Source organism: Emydura macquarii, unplaced genomic scaffold (genome assembly GCF_026122565.2).
Source record: "Emydura macquarii macquarii isolate MOO-44397 ecotype Brisbane River unplaced genomic scaffold, CSIRO-AGI_Emac_v2 contig_1483, whole genome shotgun sequence".
In the NCBI taxonomy this organism is placed as follows: Eukaryota; Metazoa; Chordata; order Testudines; family Chelidae; genus Emydura; species Emydura macquarii.
Window position 1 is genome coordinate 17443060 of NW_027131620.1, and position 22553 is coordinate 17465612.

At 37.1% G+C, this 22553-nt stretch overlaps 1 protein-coding gene across 2 annotated transcripts in view; it reads left to right on the forward strand.

Moving 5' to 3' along the window:
- The window catches only part of STK4 (serine/threonine kinase 4), a 68768-nt gene that overhangs the window by 27900 nt on the left and 18315 nt on the right, over positions 1–22553 (forward strand). For both annotated transcript variants that reach the window (XM_067554364.1, XM_067554365.1), the window contains exon 10: positions 6705–6862. In XM_067554364.1, the coding sequence (XP_067410465.1) occupies positions 6705–6862 (158 nt within the window). The remainder of the gene's footprint in view (positions 1–6704; positions 6863–22553) is intronic.

A 22553-nucleotide genomic window follows, 5' to 3' on the forward strand; every position in this document is an offset into this window, starting at 1 on the left:
TTTGGGTCTCTGCATGCTTCCAACACAAAACAAATAGTAAGTTATTTCCAAAGTCATTGTTGTACATTCTCCTGCCACCCAATACCCTATTCTCACAAATGCATGTACTCTCTGAAACGTAGTCCTCTGGTAGCTTGTCTAGATGCTGTAGCTTACTAGGACCATGAGCAAACTAAAGTCTTTCTAATGTAGTCAGTCAAGTTTTTTCCTAGTACTTTAGTATGTAATTCTAGGAAATGTGCCCAGCTACTCAGATTTTGTCAAACTTTTTCTCATATTTTCAGTGGATAGGCATATCAAATAGTTTGTTGTAATAAGCAATGATGAAAGACAGAGTACAATAAAAGTACTTTGAATTTACAATCTTTTATCCAAGGATCTTAAAGAACTTAACTGTGTGTAGTTGGTGGGAAAATTCCAAGACAAAATCCTGTGTTGATAAATTCCTCATTTAGCAGTATAGTTGTCTAATTAGCCCCTGCTGATATTATTTGTTATCAAAAAGTCCTGTCTGAAAGATGACAACCTTGAGGTTAAAAAAAAAATAGTTATGAAAACGATTGGTAGTACCGTTGCAAAAACAAATTAAGTATAATCAAATGAAATATTATATTCTGCAAATGTGCACATTTAAATCAGTATTACTGGCTATTTGAAATGCTAACCTATAATAGTAAATTGTTGTCCATAAGTGCAAACCATTCTGAATTTGCTGTAAACACACTTTCTTATGATTAGCAAATCCTTGATCAACTGCAAAGTACAGTATTCTGTATTTACATAACATTTCCTCTTGGTCGTCTAACTTTACTGTTAAATTCTAGGCAGTTGAGTTGTTGGACAGAATTACTGTGACAACAGTAGGAAAGAGTTTCTGTGCTATAGATCTTTCATTCTGTCTTTGACACCAATATACTATTTATGAACGCATGGGAACACATAGTCATTGAAAGAAGACTACAGCCATAATATTGATAGTATGATAGATAAGAAAATACCTTAAAACAGTAACTTTCTTAACAGATAAGGCAAAATTATTGATGAATGGACTTGCATAGGAAAATAAAACTTAATAGTGAAATACAAAATATACCTTTTTAAGGGCAGTTTTAATTTAAATATCAGAAAGTTGAAGAGAGCACTAAAAATAATCTAATAGCAATCTAGAAAAATTGAGGTGGATTACTTCTCTAATGTAATATTGCTGACCTCATAAGCCAACATTATATGGCTTTAGATAGAATTATAGTTTTGTGCATGAATGTGTCCATTAGCAAACTGGCAGAGTTGCAGATTAAACATTTAATTACTTAGTTTGCTGAGTAATAAAACTGACTGTAACATGAATGTTTCTCGCCTGCTAAAATAAATGGGAAATAGAAACCAATGCAATAGAAAAAATCCTTGTTTGTTGTTTTTCCTCTTTATAGTGATTTCCCCCCTCACCTAAAGAGAGTTCCAGAGCTAAGTTATTGGCTATGACGATAGTTGTACACAAGACCGCATGACCTCTTGTGTGTTCTTTAAATCTGTGCTCTGTTTTAGAGAGACCTATGCCTGAAGCATGTAGATTTTCCTCATTCCAAATCAGAGCTCAGGTAACTGCTGGGAAAAGAGGGAAACTTGCACTACAAGTACATTTTTGAACTATAAATAGACTTAAGATTTTAAAATTAAATGTTTAATCTGCAACTCTGCCAGTTTGCTAAATGCTATTAGAGTTAATTGAGCAATATTAATGAAGCTTCAAAGCAATGGAATTTACTGGACATAAGGCTATGTTGAAGAATAATACTATTAAATTAATGTTATAGAGTACCTGGTATAGCACTGCTTTGAAATTCACACCTTTGGGTGTGAGGGGAGAGACTTGCCATACATGGGTTATGATCTTCCCTTCACTTAAGCAGCCACAGCAGTGACATTTCACTGCTAATCTGTCTTAACATCTGTCCTAAAATAGATTTTAAACATTAATATTTTTCAGTTTTCAGAGAAATTATACCAACATCACATCTGAGTGGTGTTTCTTTTTTCATATTTCTTTTTAGCTAGGGATTCTGATCTTTGTTCTTTGTTCTTCATTTGGCACACTTTACAATTATGTGCTATGAGCACTTATGGTGCTAGATAAATATCCTAAACATGTAGTTCTGCAATAGACTAGAAAGGCTCCAATAAAGCTGTTGTGTTTTGTAATGAATATGGCTCCTAAAATGACTATATATTTAAGAGGAGCTATCTTGAGCAATCTCCATAAGAGGCTTTTTTTTTTTTTTTTTTTTTTTTTAAAGTCCTAAATACATGCTTGCAGAGAGAAACTATTCCAGTTTGACATGTATAATGCTTATAGTATAACCAGGAGAGATTCTTTTCTACCTCTCTGTCCTTTCACTTCCTGTTGAACATCAATATTTTGACGCAACCCTGAACTACTGGGAAATAAAGTCTACTTGGCATAAGTTGACAGACCTAGTCTGGTACCTTCCTCCAGCAGTGGCCAGTATCTGACACTCTTCTTTACAGAATCAGACTTATTATTCAGTTTCTTCTTTGGTTTCTATCAAAACCTTAAAGGGAAATAAATATGTGAACAGCAGATGACCTTTTTGCAAAGCTGGTACTGATACAAATCAAGATTATAAAAATAAATCTAGCATGCCAGAATATTGATTTGGTGTATTGTCTTTCCTTCTCAAGGAGCATTTCTGTCAGTCTTGCTAAATAATCAGCCTGACTCAGAAGTTATAGTAGCAATTAAATTTTTTAGAAATCCCAGAGCTGTGCTAGATTTGTCACTTTACATAGTCTTTTCCATTCATAGTTTCCTTGTCAATTAGTAAATCTACATCTTAATCAGTTTATTAAATTATTCTAATCAATATTTAAGATTAAAAATTTGTCCTGTACAAATTTACTTACTTGGTGGTTACTTATAGACTGAAGATTATTATATCCCTCACGGGGCGGAGCTGGTTTCATGGTTACTGGTATCTGATACAATATGGATGAGTACATTGTAGCATTATCAAAAGCTAACCCAGAAGCAGCTTGTAGTCATTTACATTTTATTTGTACTTATGTTGCCCTTCTGTGAGGAAATAAAAATTTAGCTAAACATTAGAAATTTCTAATTTGGTTTCACTGAAGTTACCAAAGAACCCTTTAGTGACTTAATTAACTAATGAGGTAGCTGACTGCACCTACTAACAGATGTTGCTGTGAGCAACAGTTAGTTGTGAAGAATAAAATTTACTGTTCTGGGAAGAGGGGAGGTTTGTTTGTTTGTTTAAGGTTATTTTCTGAATTAACCCCTGCAGCACAGCAACTACATCTAAGCAAAATTATCTTTCAGTAAGCGTATTAACTCATGAAAATCAAGTAGTACTCTGTAAAGGAGCATTTAAAAATGACTCTTTCAAACCCCTCAGCACTAATTTGACTGTTAATGTAGATTCAGAGAGAGAGGGAGTTCATTCCACTTCCCTTATTCAGGATTGGCAACTCTTATAACCTTCTTCTAAAATTAATGATCATACACTAGACTGTCATGCAGACTGGTCTCTCTGGAGTCCACTGATATCCAGTCCATGTACAGAGTCTTTGGTCTCCCCCTTAATCTTCTTCTGACAAAAGCCATCCTATTGATTATAACTCTCAGGTGTCCTCTGGGCATGCCCATACCAGCATTGCCTAGCCTCCTTTGACTTGTCTTTACTCGGAGCTACTCACACTGGACCCCTTCAGTCCTCATTTAATTTGCTATCATAGACTGTCCCGCACAAGTTTATGCCTATTCTATAAAATTCCTTTGCATAAAACTTTCCTATGTATTCAATTACTAAAACAATAATGTGACTCTTGCCTTTAACTGTATCTGTACTTGCAATTGCATAGAATGAGTATGCGTAGAGTATCTTCACGCTAAATAAATGTTGTGTCATTGTGGTGATAAATAGATTTTTATATTTTGGTAATTATTCCTAATAGCACAGTATTTCTCAACTTTGCAAACCCATTCCTAGACTCTGACCTTCAGACAATCTGTCTGTTGGTGGCTTTGTTGTTCTGATTCTGTACAATGAGGTTTTTAAAAAGGGAAACTATTGCCAAGGGTAAAAATAAAATTATTTGTCTTAACGTCTTATGTTGCCGAAGTGTAAGCATTTATTTTCATCCTTCAGCGCCCAGGAAAGACCAGATATGCGATGCAGTGTTGCTTAAATATTTCTAATGACATTTTCATACTATATGTACAGCTACCCCTTTGTCTCTTTCAGTATCTGAAACCAAGGATCATGCTAAAATATCTTATGCTTTATGGAAGTTCACTTTACCCTTTATTTAGCACTTCCGTAAACACACAAGATGCTTTTAAAATATCTAATAATTGATACAAGAATTCAAACTATTATATCTATTAATAATCAGATAAAGTCTGGAAATGAAGATCTACAGTATAAGATGTCAGTTTTTCTTAAAAAGAATAATATTCTGTGACTAAATGTGTATGGATTTCCAGAATAACCATTATTTTGTCAAAAACACAACACCGATTAATATAATAGTCTCTTTAGACCTTTGACAAGCTTCTTTCTGCATATATCCTAAACGTGAAACACTTTGCCAGAGATTGTCTTATGGACATCTGACAAATCGCTCAAGAGACTGATTTTATGTATTTGAAAGCTCCATTTTTTTAATTAGTTTTGGCAATTGTACTTTATTCACTTGTGTGGACTTGATGGTAAAACCTTAACTACACAGTCTAGACTGGGTTTATGTTTGGCTAATTTTGGTGCCATTTGACCTAAGGTAACTCTCTAGTCTGAAATTGAATTTGAGTTGCTGGTTTTTTTGGATACTTGAAAATTGACTTCTGTAATGGCTAAACTGTGTTTTATCACAATGAAATAACATTCTTTTTTTAAAACGAGGTATTCAAAGCAGTTTAGCTGACTTGCTCTTACAGAACTAACTCAGACATAATGTGCACAAAAAACTGTATGCAGCAATTTATTATAAATGAAAGAAATATTGCATTTCGCTATGAATAATCTTTGTAAATACAATTTCAGCTTTCATGGTGCTAAGATGCAGTTTGCTGCAACAGTAAATCATCTCTACAAGCATATTTTTCTTATGCTGAGACTCTATACAAAGTATTATCTGCATTAAATCTAACTTGTCATGCTGGACATAAACCTGAGTATATTTTAAAAACATCTGAAATTGCAATAGTTACGACAGTGTGTAAGTCTTAAATTTGACAGTCATATCTGTTTGTACTGTCAAGAATCCACACTAAAATTTTCAGTATTTTGTTGCTTATAACAGTTCTTATATTGTCTGATTTTTTTTTTCCCCCCCCTAAGGTGCTTTGAGGCTATAATCTGTTCATTTTGTTTCTTTTCCCCCTACCCATAAACCCATAAGGCATCCTAATAATCCTCCAGTTGAGGAAGTTCTGAGCTCCTTCTATAGCCCATCTCAGCTATATATCAAATCTCATCTGTGTTTCAAACAGCATCAGTGTCGTAATTGAATGTATGGTCACACACTTGTGCTTTTGGCCCAAGATGAACAGGTGTGACAGTGTTCTAGGGGGTTGGCTGGATGAATTCATGCTTAACTGTACACACACCACATTAAACCACAATCCAAATGTAATTGTGGCTGAAGGAGTGCAGGGCATGTTAGCGTCCTTATTTCTAATCCAATCTAATTAAACGGCCCTGATCTCCTTCTTGGCAAAACTGGACTCCTATTGCATCATGTCCTCCATAGGTCCACAGTGTTCTCCCTGCCTCTCCTTTTATTTAGTATCTGATTCCGCTAAAGAATGTGTAATGGAACTGAATGGGTCTTGGTAATGGAGAGCATGATGTGCAATGGATGTGCTTTGTTTTCTGAAATATGAAAAGATTGATGACAAGAAGATGAGGCACTCATGTGACCCAGTAGAAGAACCTGTATTTGATTGAGGGAAATTTCTTAGCAAAAGAATCTGATAGAATAAATGTTGATTTAAAAAAACCCAAACCTGTGCATATCTTAGAAAATTAATAGTCCCTGCCCACCCCTTCAGCCAAGGACAGGGTATGTAACCTTAATACAAAGGAACTTACAGAGGCTTTCTTGGAGTGTGGTGGCAGCTGGCCTTCTGTACTGTTTCAATCAAATGTAGCATGTTCTCGCTTATTTATAAAACAAGTTTTGATTTGGGTCTTGTTAGCTGTTGAACTTTAATTTATATCCTTTTTCCCCCTCCCCCATATTTTGTAATGCATACAGCCTGGTTTGTAATAAATAAGCTGGCTTCCAACTGGCTGAAGTCTGTTTGCAGCTTCCAGTACATACGACTCAGTCACTTAGCAGTGTAGTCTGATGGTCTCAGCACAGGTCTAACAATCAGAATTCTGGATTTATAATCTTGGCTCTGATGCAATTTGCTTTGTGGTCTCTTAACCTCTCTTATTGATGAGGAAACAGGCAAATGGGGATAATACTTCTCTCACAGTAGTGGTGTGAGGATTAGCTATTTGTCTAGTGCTTTCCAAATCAATAGGACTTTGTCGGCACCAAATATTATTGTTAGTGATCTAATTGCTTGGGACAGATTCTGTTTGGTGCAGTATAAAATGCTCTAGCTTTTGACATTTACAGAAGTGACCATTGTTTTACCATTTTTTAAATTTTTCCAGGGAGGGATGAAACTATGCAGCCAGCCAAACCATCATTCCTGGAATATTTTGAACAAAAAGAAAAGGAGAATCAGATCAATAGCTTTGGGAAGAATGCCTCTGGCCAGACAAAAAATTCCTCTGATTGGAAGGTACCACAGGATGGAGACTACGAATTTGTAAGTGTATGCTTTGAAATGTAATATGGTCATCTTAAAGGTTTACTATTAGAATTTTCTTATAACAGCTTTATTTGGACAAAATAATAGGAAATCAAGGAGAATTTAAATGTTTAACTCATTTTGAATGGTGACATTTTGATTGCCAATTCTTCTGAGATTTTTACAGCCACTGACTGGCTATATTTTTCACGTAAGAACATCTAAGATGCTAAGGTAGACTCTTTGTAATTTTACTCCCTTTTGGTTGAAATGCATAATGGCTAAAACATAACCAAAATTCCAGATGGCTATTGGAAAATATTAATGCTTAATGTGTAGAGTGTGTGGATTTTAGTCTTGCCAACTCATGATAATTGCTGTGTGTTTTCTTAAAGCTTTATCTCATGGAGTCGTGTTATTTGCAAATCTCAGCCTTCATTTTTTTTAAAAAAAGCAAAGTTTGTCTCCTTCATAGACAGTAGTGGAGAAAAGCTGGAAAATGCAAACCTTAGTCTCAAAACCAGAATGCAAAACAGAACCTTACATTTTATTTTATTTAAAATCTCATGACTCTTAAGCCAATCTCATTTTTTGAGGATCTGATCTATGATTTTTGAACGATTCTGAAGTTAGCAGTACTGCAAGATGGATAAGCCACCTTATTGTTTTGTTTTTCAGCTGTTTCTTTCACTGATATTTCAGCACAAGTACTTTCTGCATTAGCTGCTTTTGTTTTATTGTACTCTGTTTTGACTTACCTTGGATCTTCAGTAATATGAAGGAATCAGATTGAATTAATTATTAGTAAAACTTCATTTGTATAAAAAGCCATGCGTAAAGCAAAATTCACATCCTGGACCTGACACTGCTTCAGAGGAGGCCTTTCAGCCCAAGGCTGGTATAGTAGCTGCAGTTCTTTTGTGTCTCTTGCACTGGTTCATAGGGCCACGTAAGTACAGATCTTGCTGTCTGTCTTCTGGCTTTTTCCCATTGTAGTCCTCCACTTTAGCTGTAATAGGACCGGCGTAGAGACTCCACTAGAGGACCTACCGCACAATCCTCCTGTAGCCCTTTGTAACACACAAGTCTTGTTTTACCCCTGCGCACCACAATGAATTCCACTGTTAATGTTTAGAATCCCTTCAGATATGCATTTTACAAATAATAGTCTCTAAGTTGCTGGCTCACTAACCAGCCTGTGCACCAAAGAGCACTCCAGCCACAGCATTCCAATTCCTTTTCTTCAACAACTTCAAAATAACAGAATAAATATATCATATATGTCCTTTTCCTCTTGACCCAGGGTCATCTTCAGGAGCCCATCTACTACAGGATCACAGTCTATAGGCCATCTGCCTGGGAGTCAGGGCTAGCCTCTCTGCTCTCTTTTCCTTCCTAGCCTGTTCCTTGCAGATTACACTCTGCAGGCAGTCTGCCTGAGACTTTTCTATGAACTGGGCTGTTCCCCTGACCTGGGGACTACTGCAGGAACCTTCCTATTCCCTGCAGCTGTCCAGCTCACCTGAGTTAGCTGTTGGTTTTTATGAGGAACAGGTGATCTTCAAGCTGTCATCTGAATCCTGGCCTCACAGCCTTAGCTGGGCGGTGGTTAATTAGTCACAGGTAGTGTTAGGCCCAACTCCTTTTAAAAGGTCATCCACCTTTCGACATAACTCTCTTCCTCTTTTACTTTAAGGGGTGCTGCATATCTTTCCTCCTTCATGTGAGCATGCTGTCATTGAATGGGGTGTTCGTATTTCCCAAGTATGGAAGGCTATTCACTTTAGCATATGCAAGGGATGCTAGTGCTTTTTAAAAAAACTGTGGAGGAAAAATTGATTTCTTTTGTTTTAATTTTAATAGGTTGATACCAAAATCCACCAAAAAAATTTCATATAAACTTTCTGTAACTTTAATGAAGACTATTATTTAATGAAGACTATTAATAGAATGGGGGTGTCCTCATATGGATCAGTGCACATCTAGCTCAATGGGAGTATGCACACAGTGAAGGAAATGTGCAGTGTAAAATGCACAAGGTAAAGGGGAAAGTTCTGTGACATAGCTAACAGAGCAGAAGAAATATTTTAGACCTATGTTGAGTGGTTGTTTGTTTGACTCACTTATCTGAGCTTGTTAACTGACTTCCACAATTACTGAAGTTTTGCTGTTTACATAGATTACCGGTGTGGTGAAAACATAAAAGGAAGCATTTTGAAAGCAATCAATCAAACACTATTTAAATATGCTTGAGTCACCCTCATACACTAATTTGTAAAAATCTCACTTCCAAGCAGTATACACTTCCTTAGCTCTACTTTCCCTCCATCCATGAATATGCCACACAGTCTTGCATTTAATTCTATAATTGAATTGACTCTTCAGTTAATTTTCTTTTATGTAGGATAAAAGCAGCAACCATTAATGTTTAATTAGCCACAAGGGTATTTCCTGAAGCCCCTAAATGAGAGTTAGTAACAGTAACATGTTATGTAACCCAATCAAAGACTTAAAGCTGAATTCCTCTCCTGTTTGATTTTTTAAAAAATGGAATAGAGAAGCCTAATGATCGGCTTTAGGCAAATCTCATCAGTTTAAATTGCTTTGTAATTGAATGCCTCAGTGCCATAGAGGCTTGAAGTAAGAGTACATTCACTATTAATATCAAGCACATGCAACCTAGACTGAACCCAGCACTGAATTAATCCTGTTTTGTCAGAGGGAGAGGCCAGGAGCATGCTTTTTATCTTAACTTCTATGGTTCCAAGTAGATACCAGATCCATTAGTTTGGAGATGAATATTGGTTCCTCTGAGCCTCAAGAAATGTGATTGAAATACTGTTTGGTTTGTTAGCACAGACTAGTTAAGCATTTCTCTCATCTTAAGTCCTATGTGTTTTCTCCCCTCTAGCTTTTATAAACTGGAGATTTCTGGTTTCCAAGTAGGCAACATTGAATAACAAAAGATATTTTTCCCCTTTCCATTGTGGAAAAACATTTGACCTTTTCCTGGTTCCTGTTCCTTTGAAGCAGCCAAACAGGAAGTTATTTATACACCACAGCAATGTCACATTGGATTACGATTATTTCCATCCCAACTTCCTGTTACTTGTTAAGTGCTGATAATGTACAAAGCACTGTACAAAAAATGAAGACATTCCTGTTACCAAGGAACTGAAAACCTAAAAAAATTTACTTTAAAAAGGCTCTGAACTCCAGTCCCCAAAATGTGCCATCAGCCACTCTAGCTGTGCCATGGTAGTGGTCTGGGATGTCATAAATCCTCTGTATTTCTAGCCTTGTAATTTTGAAGTGTCCATCACTACTTCCATGGTCATTGCCTGCTGGTGCTAATGTTTATCCTCACACACATTTCAGTGAATGTCCTTACAAGACCAAAAAAAAAGAAGTTTTGAAACTTATCCTGCTTTGGGGGGGTGGGATTTTTTTTTCTTTACTTAAAACCAAAACACTTCTTTAAACCCATCTAAGTAGGCCAAAGTTTTCATTTCATTTGTGACTGAAGTGGGGGAAGTTTGAAGAGGTTGGAAAAAAAAAGTTAGAATGGCAGCTGTCTGACCATAACGGGAGCTTTGTGACTGCATTGTATATTGTAGATATACTAGTAGTCGTTTCATAGATTCAAAGGCCAAGAGGGACCATTGGGATCATCGTCTGACTTTCTGTGTAATAGAGACCATAGATCTTCCCCAAAATAATTCCTTGAACAAAATCTAATCTAGATTTAAAAATTGCTGGTGATTAGAGAATCCACCACAACCCTGAGTAATTCACCATCGGAACAATTTACCCTCATTGCTTAAAAATATATGCCTTATTTCTAGTTGGAATTTGTCTCGCTTCAATTTCCAGCCATTGGATTGTGGCTAGATTGAAGAGCCCATCATTAAATATTTGTTCCTCGTGTAGTTACTTCTAGACTGTAATCAAGACACTTTTTAACCTTCTCTTTGTTAAGCTAAATAGATTGAACACCTTGAGTCTCACTGTAAGGCATATTTTCTAGTTCTTTAATCATTATCATGGCTCTTCTCTGAACCCTCTCAAATTATCAACATCCTTCTTGAATTGGGGGTACAGAACTGGACGCAGTACTCCAGTAGTGGTTGCACCCAGGCCAAATATAGTTAAAATAACCTCTTTACTTTAACTCAAGATTCCCGTTTATGCATCCTAGGATTGCACTAGCTATTTTGGCCACAGTGTCACACTGCAAGCTCATGTTCTGCTGATAGTCTACCATGACCCCCAAATCTTTTTCAGAGTCTCTGCTTCACAGGATGGAGTCCCCCATCTTGTAAGTATTCCCTGCATTCTTTGTTCCTACCTGTACTGAAATGCATATTGTTTGCTTGCTCCTTGTTGATCAACACTCTGAATCAGTGACCTGTCCTCTTCATTATTTACCGATCCTCCAATTTTTATCACCTGCAAACTTTATCAATGATAATTTTAAGCTTTCTTCCAGATGATTGATAAAAACGTTAAATAGTGTAGGACTAAGAACCGATCCCTGTGAGGCCTCATTGGAAACGAACCTGCTCAATAAAGATTCCCCGTTTATAGTTACTTTTTTGAGACCTATTAGTTAGATAGTTTTTAATCTCTTTAATGTGTGCCATATTAATTTTATATCGTTTTAGTTTTTTTAACCAAAATGACACACTGTGCCAAAGTCAAATGCCTTAAAGAAGTCTAAGTATATTACATCAACATTATTACCGTTTGTCATCCAAACTTGAAATTAAAAAAAAAAAAAAATCAAGTAGTTTGACGGGTTCTATTTTCTATCAACCCATGTTGATTTGCATTTATTACATTATCCTCCTTTAGTTCTTTATTAATTGGGTCCTATATCAGCTGCTCCATTGTCTTGTCCAGTATCAGTGTCTGGCTGTCAGGCCTATAATTATCTGAGTTATCCTGTTTACCCTTTTTTTTAAAATTGGGACAACATTAGTTTCTTCGGGAACTTCCCCAGTTCCCCAAGACTTATTGAAAATCAACATGAACAGTCCAGTGAACTCCGTAGCTAGCTGTTTTAAAACATCACTGAAAACCTGTCTTTTTATGCTAGCACAATAATAAATTCCTGATCCATGCTTTTTTGATATCATTACAATTCTGAAAGCTGTTCCAGATTATATGGGAAAGTGGTGAGAATGAGGTGAGAATAACTTTTTATTCTCCCAGCTTTTTTAATTAATCTGTATCCTTTGCCATAATGTGATTTCCTGTTTAATTCTAAGTGTCTCTAGATAGAAATGCAGAGCTTTTGCTTTAATATAATATATTACTCCTTTGTCTCACTAATCAAAAGTTGGCCACAAATTCGAGGTAATTTCTCGGAAGTGAGTCAGATTACACAAATACTTTGTGTTTGCCACCATTGCAAGAGTGTTTGCACATCTTGTGTTTCCCTACAGGCACCTGTAGCAATGTCACTCTTATTACAGAAAGTTAGAATTGAAGCACATTGTCTCAGTACTTCTGCAGGTAATTGTAATCTCACAGAATATATTTATTAGCACTAGGATCAAACCCATACAATTTAAAGTCTCAAATGAGCATTTTGGGTTTGGTGGGGATTTTTTTAGGAAGGCACCTGCACAACATCTGTGCCTCTCAAGAGTTATGTTGTATTTAGCCATTTATACTGTTTCTATCTTCCAGCGCTCGCAGTGAATCCCTGACAAAAATCCAGTTGATGAAAATAGTATGCTTTTTCATTCAGGGGATCCCAGGAGAGCTTTACCCATTACCTTTTAACTCTCATTAAAACTCCTAAATTCTCTTAAACTATCAGCAATCAGGAATTTCTATACTAGCAAGTTTAGCTCTGTGGCTGGGAAGAAGACAGCCATTCAGAAACAAAATTCATGACTCTTCAAGCTACCCCACCTTTTTTCCCAACAATCTGATTTGGCTCATCACTAGGTATTGATGAATAAGCCTTTTCCCTACTCTGCAATTACTGAAAGCCAATGTCTGTCTGTCTGTCAGCTTCCACACCATTGAGCTTATGATGGATGTCTTCATTGATAATCTTTCGAGTTTTCCCCTAAACTACGTATGTACGTACACTTGTGTGTGTTCATTCCTTTCATAAACCAAGTCGGTCATAAAACTTCTGTAGATCCCCTGGAGCATAAGTGCATGATGAGAGGCAGCAAAGATGTTTGTGCAAGAACTGTGAGAGGCTGCTACTATACATGACATGACATTTTTTCTCACATTCACTATATTCCGTTCTGCATTAAACAGACATGACTTTCAGGCACATAGGGGTGTTCTCTTCCATAGTAACTTTTTCTCTGTCCAGTCCTCCTTCTGAGAAGTGTTCTGTAATTAGCTGCTAATAAAACCCCTCCTGTGTGTCAGTCATTAGACAAACTAATTCTTCCCTATTAATTGCTGGACTCTGCAAGCCCAGTATAGACTCTCTCCACTCCAGGCTGTCTTGTTTCATTTCTGTATGTGTCTCTAAGGGTTTATGCATTGCAATTAATAGGATTGGGTTTTTTTTGCTCTTCAGAAGTTCTAGAAGTAACATGAGAAGACACTAATCACTGTTAGGGGGTGGAAAGATTCCAAAATACCGCTTGACTGCTACATGGCTGACAATGGATCAGACCCTCCTGCCAGCCTGCTTTGGCTAGATGGTTATTTGTATACCAATAGCACCTACAGATCTAAACCAAAATCAGGGCCCTGCTCTACTAGGTACTGTACAAACACAAAATAAGCGACAGTCCTTGCCTCAGAGTTCACAGTCTAAATAGATGAGATAAAGGATGGGAGGGGAAATAGAGGCGCATAGGTGAAGAGACTTGCCCAAAACCACACAGCAGACCAGAAAGCTGCATAAGCTGAAAGATTTACAAAAACAATATGGATGAGCGAGCTATAGAAAGACACATTTCATGTATTGGATTTTAATTTGTTCAGATAATGCACAAAGCGATGGAAGGAAATCTGCCAAACAGTTGAAGGAAAAATTACAGCAAAATGCATTTGCTTAAACTTTTTTATTTAATGAACAGATAATTTAACAAATGTACCCACATCTGCTGTGACTCTTAAATTCCCTGCAATGCATGGGAATGCAGTTGGTATCAGAACTGTAATTAACAAATGTATCCCGAAAGCAATTAATGGTGCCATTTCTGTTTCTTCATTTAAATTACTTTAAAGAGTGCATATTTAGACAAGACTATTTCCTCAGGGCAATATTAACAAACTTCTGTTAGTTTTAGAAGCCATTATCTCCATTTATGTGTACCTGATAGAAGTTGTTGTAATTGTGTACATGCCTGTAAGCTAGTTCTTCTGGTCCAGAGCTTTTAATGGCCATTGCCCAGATCAATTCCCTTCTGTAGTATAATGTAACCAAAAGTGAATCTTTTCTCTTACTGGAATAGGATTGTAACTTTTTTTTTTTTTTTTTTGCTGAGCTATTATATTGAGAACATCTCTACCTGTTTTTAAGAACAAAGCATCCCCCCCTTTTGCTGTATCAGTATCCCATTGCAGCAGTGTAGTCTTGGATCTGTTGTATTTAGTATTTCCCTAGTTTCTGGAATCTTTACACCTGTTGTTTTATGTTTGTTTTGACTTAATTTTACTACCAGGGAAGAGAAGGGAAAGCATCTTAACAATTAGTGGTAGCTTCCTCATTCAGAATTGTTGATGAAATGCCACTGTGGATCCTCCTCCCCTTCATCTAGATATATTCATTTTGATTCTGCGATATACAGAACCCCTGAACTTAACTCTCACTGAGACATATACAAATAATATTGTGAATGGTTTGCTATTTTCAGAACAAGCTAAATCAACTTACTGTATTTTAGTTCTGGTGAAACTGACAGCAGCTGCAGACTGAACTCTTCTAATTATTCAGGTTAGCTATATCATGGGCAGTGTAAGGTCCAGCCACATTGGCTCATTAGTGTATAGGGGTGAAAGGTGAATTGAGGCTCCATAGCCTATTCAGTCCTGGATTCTCCACAACAGCTACAGTTAGCATCCTAAAGGCACGTAGCAGCATGTTGCTCACAACCCAGCGCAGTTTCCTCTGCAGTAACAGAATAATAAATTTAAAGCTTTCAGAGTATTTTTATTAATTACAACTTCAAACTGTATTACATATTCCTTTCTGATGCACTGGCAACCTCATGGCTTGCAGTGAAGAATGTTAATAGTCTGCTGGTTGTATAGTGGAACCATCCATTTCTTTCACTGCAAATGATGTATAGGAAAAACTGTTAGAGACAAAGTGATTTATTGCTTATCGATCACTCTAAACATGCTCTTCTGTACAATGACCAGGGTGTCTGATGTATTGTAGTCCTTCATGCAGGGGTCATGTGTCTTAGGAACAGATTGGTGTCCACCAGTGCCTGGTACATGCCGTTTGTTTTCTGTCTTTCTGAACACTGCTGTTGGATGGCATTTATTAGCAACTTCTGGTTAACACTTATAGCTTTCCTGCCTTTTGCCTGTCTTTGTGGAAGTTGAACTAATCAAAGGCGTGAGAATGTAGGAAAGAAGAATATTTTATTTTGTACACTTTGACACCCCGAGGACAGCAGCAGGCTAGATAACTGGCTCTGCTTTATTACTTAGGGCTCGTTTTCACATCCAGTGCTACAGCCGCACCACTCTAGCGCTTTAGTGAGGACACTACTATGTTGACAGGAGAAAGGCATAGTTAATCGGTCTCCCCAAGAGGTGGTAGCTATGTTGACAGGAGAAGCTCTCCCATTGAGATAGCACTGTCTACATGGAAGGTTAGGTTGGTATAACTGTCACTCAAAGGGTGTGGATTTTTCACACCCCTGAGTGACATAGTTATACCAATATAGGTCTATAATGTAGACCTGGCCTTAGAAGAGATCTGAAGAGCCATCTCAAACAATGAAAAACCACAGCAAAGATACATATTGTAGATCCGATAGTACAGACAAGGTTTTTTAATTACATTGTTGTATGGAGTTTCTGGTATACATATTCTGGTATGTCTAGCGATGTGGCCTGATGTGAGATTTTTTTTGAGCTTGTTTATCACTTAAGTTTTCCACCTCTGTTATGGCCCTCTGAGTTTTAACTCCCATGTACGTATGAAATCGCTTGGAAAATAAAGGTCAAGGTTCCAGAGACAGAAAAATACATAAGGCCCCAAAGAAATCTTATTTTGTTGGTTTTTCCCTACACATGTTTTGAGTAGATATTCTAGGCTGATTGTTATAGTATCAAAATCCAATTTAGCAGTAGGAAAAAAAAAATCCGTCCCTACTAGAACAGACATTCCAGCTTGCACATTTATAGGTCTTTTATGTGACTTTTAGTATTCTTAAATCCCACTGAATCATTCTGAAAAGCATATATATTAAAATATTCACTCTGATTTCTAAATGTACTTTTTCTGACCCAGAGCCTTATGCAGTGAATGAAGGTTGTTTGTATCAAGAATTCACTTGAATATCTACAGTTAGGGCAGAAGGAAGCTTCCATTAAAACACCACTTTCTTTAGCTGTACTGAATGTTTCATGACTAGACCAAATGCTTTCAGTGAATCTAGAGGGATTTCTGTGTCCAAAAGTTTCTCCTCTCCGTCTACGATATGCTCCCCTTTTCCACTGACAGTGGCTGGAATATAAAATACAGCTTAGGTACTAACTTTTAAAATAATCATACTTTGATCATAAAATGATTTTATTTGGCAAGATATTCATCATTTTAACTAGTCCTATCTGGAAACAGTGATGGATATTTCTGTCTAGGTTATGTAATACTTCAGCCCTATTCATAGTTGGGAAAAAATAGACATACAGATTATACTGTGTTGAATCCATAATGCAAAAGCTACTTTTGATGGGAAAATACTAGTGCTACAACCTTTCTTAGAAGGACAGGGTTTAAGTTAAGAAACAAGATTTTTTTAAAAGACTGAAGAGGCTGGAAGGGGGGGACTGTCATTAATTCCCAAGATTGAAATTACAGTATACCGATCTGATGAGTCCTTGCTAATTGAAGGAGGCCTTTCAGTAAAGCATACTCTCTAGATGTAATCTCCAGTCAGAAAGTTTGATTATAAAATGAGACATCTTTCTATTGAGTCACTGTTCTAAATGTCTCATGTCTTGGCTCCATAAAATTGATAGTCCTTTTCTTTAGCCTTTTCAATTCACCTACCCAGCCTTGCTTATCCAGCAGTCCCTGCTAATTGCTTATGATTTTTTTTAAGCAAGCGCTGCTGCTACCTTTCTGGCATGTTTGTCGCATCCTTTCCAGCAACAGTTTTAATGAGTGATGCTTTTATTAATAGTTGAATATTTTGTCATTTGTTAATCAAACATTCTGCTATTAAAAATGAGCTTTGGTGTAAGAACATAAAAATGACCATATAGAGTCAGACCATCTAGCCCAGTCAAATCATCTAGACCAGTATTCTGTCTTCCAACAGTGGCCAGTGCCAGATGCTTCAGATAGTGAACAGAACAGGGCAATAATCACGTGATCCGTTCCCTGTTACCCAGGCTGCCAAAATCCAGAACTGGACATGTCTACACTGCAACTAGACACCTGCACCTAGGGCTAAGAGGCTATTTAATTGCTGTGTAAAATCTCTGGGATCCTCTTACCTGGCAGGGTCCTAGAGCCTGGGCTCCGGCCTGAGCCCAAACCTCTACTTCGCAATTAAACAACACCTAAACCCGAGCCTCATGAGCCTGAGTCAGCTGACAACATAGGCCAGCTGCAGGATTTTAATTGCACTGTAGACATACCATTAGAGGTTTAGGGACACCCAGAGCATGGGGTTACCAATCGATGCTTTCATATGAGCAGTAACAGCCAATACAAAGTGCTGTAAATGTGAACAGTTCTGAATCTCTATCACAAATCCATCAGTTTGTTAAAAATATGTGGAAACTGTAGTGTTATCAAATTGATTCAACAATAGTTTTCATCTAATGTCTGCACTAATTCTATCTTTTGTTGATCTCTTCTGCTGCTCCTGCCTCTTCAAGAGATTCCTAACTTCATTATTGCTTATAATCAATCTCTTGTTTGTTTGCTGAATGTAACCAAGGATTCAAGGCGGTTTGTACTGGGAAGGTGATCTTGAATCTGCATTCCAAACCTCATCAACAAATTCATGGTTGCTCCAAATTGCTGATCTGATTTACAGCTAGCTCCTTGTTTGTAGGCTTTATTTAAAAAAATCTGAGCACTCTGAATTCCATTGTAACATGAAATAGGGACACATCACATTTCAGATTGAAAACCTTATGGATGGCAATATTTGAAATGAAAAAGTCAAGTAGTGGCTTGAATATTTTTTTTTAAATATCTGCCATGGAAGATAATCATTTTTTGCCACCCCTCCCCTCCCCCCCCAAATTGGGAGGAAAACATCTTGTGAAATAGGGGTCATCATTCATTCATGCTGTTTCACTTTGGCATAAACTGACATTGATTTGATTGCAAAGCACTCACTGTTATAACTTTTTCTTGCTGCCAACGTTACATTTTTGTATCCTATATAGCAGACTCTGCTTGATATATAGCTTAATTTAAAAAGCTATCTTTTAGATTAATTAAAAATGCATGTAAAATATATAAATTGCTGTTATGGTTTGCAGTGAAGTCTTTTTAGACTATGGCTGCACTATAGCCTTCTTAAACAAAAGTATTATGAACCTAACACTTTTCTATAAAGTTGTTTACAGAACTTAACCTATAAAGCTGTAAATGGATTGGCTCCTAGTTACCTTAGAGATGCCTCTTTCCCATGTGTCATTGTAGCAACTGATCACCTGAGGTGGTCAAGTTGAAAATTCCCTGGATCAACCATGAGGTGCTGGGCTAGGGTATATTCAGGAAAGGGTTCTTCTTTTCCTGCAGAATTTGTTTCCTCAGAGCCCAGACGTACTGACCTTAAGGTCACACTGGAAGGTCCACTTGTTCCTTGGGCTTTTGTGACGGTAAGGGATACATAGTGAGGTGGAGTTGTGAAGACTGGAAGCATCTTTGATTTTGGGACACTTGGCTCTGGGTGTGAATTTTCTATGAAGGTGGTAGTTGGCCCCCGTGCTTTTATAAATCCAAGTAAATTAAGTGCTAAAACTGTGTGTGGTGCTGTACAGATCAAAGGAAGAGACAATCACTGCCCTAAGGAGCTTAGTCTAAAATATTTATCTAATATTTCCTGGCTGTGCTTTAGAAATAGTACAAGGTTTTAGTTTGGAGAAATATCTGAGTTTCTATGCAAGTCTGGTCAAAACTGTATTTTGAGTCTCATTTCCATGCCTCTTTTCTTCCTTTTGTGTTTGATTCATCATCATCATAAGCCTTTATTTCCTTGTTCAATTTTGACATGTACATAGAAAAATCTAAATAGTGCTCCTTCTCAACGTATGCAATGTGTGTAACTAGTCAGTAGTCTTCCCTCTTTATCTCTCTCAAGCTCTTTTGTTAAGGTTATTTGCTGTGCTACCTAGGATGTTACATATGGAGTTAATACAATTGTTGAATATTTTCTAATAGCAGTGGTGGAATAAAACAACTAGTGGCCTCCTTAAGAGGCTTGCCCTGTCATCTTTCATACTGAACTCAGTGAAAAGTTGTTTTAAAAATCTACTTTAGAGTAGAAATAAAAATGTAGATCCACATAGTAGAACCTACTGAGATAAAAACCTGTTGGAAATATTTAAAGTCCCTGAAAACTAACAGTCTGTATTGAAACAAACAGTGTTTGCAAGTGGCTAGGCTAATTCCTTCGTGTTTTGTGTATACCCATAGCTACTGTGAATCAAAAATAAAATTATGACAATCTGGCATGACAAGATAGTTGTTAATTAGACGTAAGTTTCTAGAGGACCACACATGGTGGTAGTGCACCGAAACATTATCGGAATCTTCGGTTGAAACCTCAAAGACGTAGCTTTAAAGTGTATCAGGTCTTTGGACAAATGAACATAATTCATTGAAGTTATCCCATGGGCCTTATGCCTTTTCACTAAATAGGTTTGATTCTAAGTCTATCAAAAGCTCAGCACAACTAGAGTGGGTCAGAAAATTGCAGAATCTCAGTCCATTGACAGTGTACTGTAGCTGGTCAAATGGTTCAGTTCTTGTAGTTCTTGTTTGTGAACTTCTGTTCTCTCCTTTTTTTTTTTCCTTTAAGCAGTTAAGCATTGTGCTTTTGAACAAATTTTCCAATATCATCCTATCTTCCAGTTGCATTTTCACAGCAGAGTATAATAAGCATTACTGTAATTGAAGCTGTGTGTAAATCTCAGCAGAATGCAAACAGTTACATTACGACTTCATTATAACATTTCTTCGGTAGTAAGAGCTTGCTGAGTACTTTTCTCAAGCAATGTTGTGTGGAAGGCATAACATGTAAACCCTCATTTCAGGTATTTTATTAAATTGTACACTCCTTGTTTAATTTTACTGCTAACAAAAGCTTCATCGCCTTTTAAGTGATTTATTGTAGTGTGTAAAAAGACTTTGAGGAATCTATATAAGGAAATCAGAAAAAGCATAATCACTTGGCAGGGGGAGAGGGGACACAGCTGAAATTGCAAGAGAAATCTACCATTGTGTAAGCACTTTTTCTTAGTGCTGTCTCCAGAAAACAGATCTTCTGGATAAGCAAAAGAGGCTGAGCTTTCCTTTTGGTCCAGACGCAATGACCTTAGCTTGGTTTCTAATTCAGTTACTAAAAAAATAGTGAGAACTTGTCTTTGTCATTTATAGAATTAATCACCCACTTTCTAGTCCCTGAAGGACTTTAGATTTTGAAATGCTTAAAGTTCAGTGCTATAGAACAAAACAGTTATACAATTTGTCAATTTCTTTGTTAGATGAAGTGGTGTTCACTGCTTGGTATGTTTTCAGATTTGAAGTAATTACTTGCTCAGACTAAAAAAGAAAATGGTCTTGGATCTCAGATGATTAAAATGTACTGATCAAATTTGTGTTTAAAAAATCCCTTTTTGATAATTGATAGCAGAAAGTGGAGTTTTGGAGACAATTTCCCGTCATGTAACTGGTACATTACTGATGGTAATAATAATATGAGAAAAGCTGTATGAAAGTGCTGATGATAAAACATTTCCTTTCTCAATCCTTTTAGGCATTATAATAAGCAATGCTGAAATGGAATTCTCAGCTAATAAGAGCTGGTCAGTGATGCTCTAGTTATTGATGCAGAGCTGCATGGTGTTGCCTCAGTTATGCAGTTCCCTACTATCTGGATGTGGGTGTCTGATTTACATAATCACTGTACAGTCACTTTGCAATAACGGTGTAGTGAATGTACAGATCTCTGCTACTGGCCACTTTAATCCTTCTGTGATTGCTTCCTGTATTTGGAATTTTCTGACTGTTTGCCAGCAACAAAGATGCCATTTTAGCTTCTCATTCCCTTTAGAGGAAACAGAACAACTTCCAAACAGGTGAAAAAGCAAAGAAAATAGGGCTGTCAAACAGGTGAAAGGAAATTGTGTTTCAAAAGCTACAAATGCTTTTGATCCTCATTTGTTTTCTCCCCACCATCGTCCCAGCCAGGGCCTCTGTATTAAAGTGAATGGCAAGGAGGGGCTGTTATGTTCCCATAATGACTGGAAATAGTTCTAGAGGGAAGGGCCTTGCTGACCTGTAAGAAGAGAATGGATGTATATAGATAGGAGGGATGATAGAAATGCAATGAGTGCTAAAGTTACTGCAGTTCTTAATACAGAAAATATGAAGCCTGAACATAAACTGACACACATAATACTAATCCATTCAGATAACCAGGGGTCAGAAGGTCAAATATCTAAATGGTGAAAATGTAGTGATTACCAGGGAAGATTAAGAGATCACTTGGTTGTGGTGTATAACACTAAAGGTCTCTTTAATCTAGCTGAGAAAGGCATAACGAGAATCAACGGCTGAAAATAAAACCAGAGAAATTCAAATTAGAAATATAAAGCTCTTTTTTTAAACAGTGGAAGGTAATTGTTCCAACTGTTCAAATTACCAAAGGAGGCTGTAAGTTCTCCATCTCTTGATGTCTTCAGATCAAGACTGGAAAATGTCCTTTGGGGTATGTCTTCACTGCACTTAACCCAAGTAAATTATTTTCCATTCTAAGCAGCTGTGTTAGCCTCAGATGGATGTGAACAGCCACACTGAAAAGTAGTGCTGGCTAGAAAACAAGAATTCAGTTTTGTGAAAAAATTTCAAGGTTTCAATGGCTTCCCCCCATTCCAATGTGAAACAAAAAAGACCTTTCGATTTTTTTTTTAATTTTTTTTTTTTTTGTAAGGCAAGAAAAGACAGACACAACTGGAGAGTGGATATCACAGCTTGGCTGACCCCCCAGGATATGTCTACACTGCAAAGAAAAACGTGGGCACTGAGTCTCAGAGCTCATGTCAGTTAACTCTGGCTCACAGGACATGGACTGTAGGGCTAAAAATTGCAGGGTAGACGTTACCACTTGGGCTGGAGTCTGGGCTCTGAGGCTGAGTGGCATGGGATTTTCTTTGCAGTGTAGTCCCCTTAAAGTAACTATCTCCCCTGAGGTTCTGAGGGAAAAGATCAGGTAATAGCTTGGATCACCTGGTCCTCATTAAAGCCAGCAAGTAGCTCAACTGAGCTGGAGAGCTGCCTGGAGTTGGTAGACTT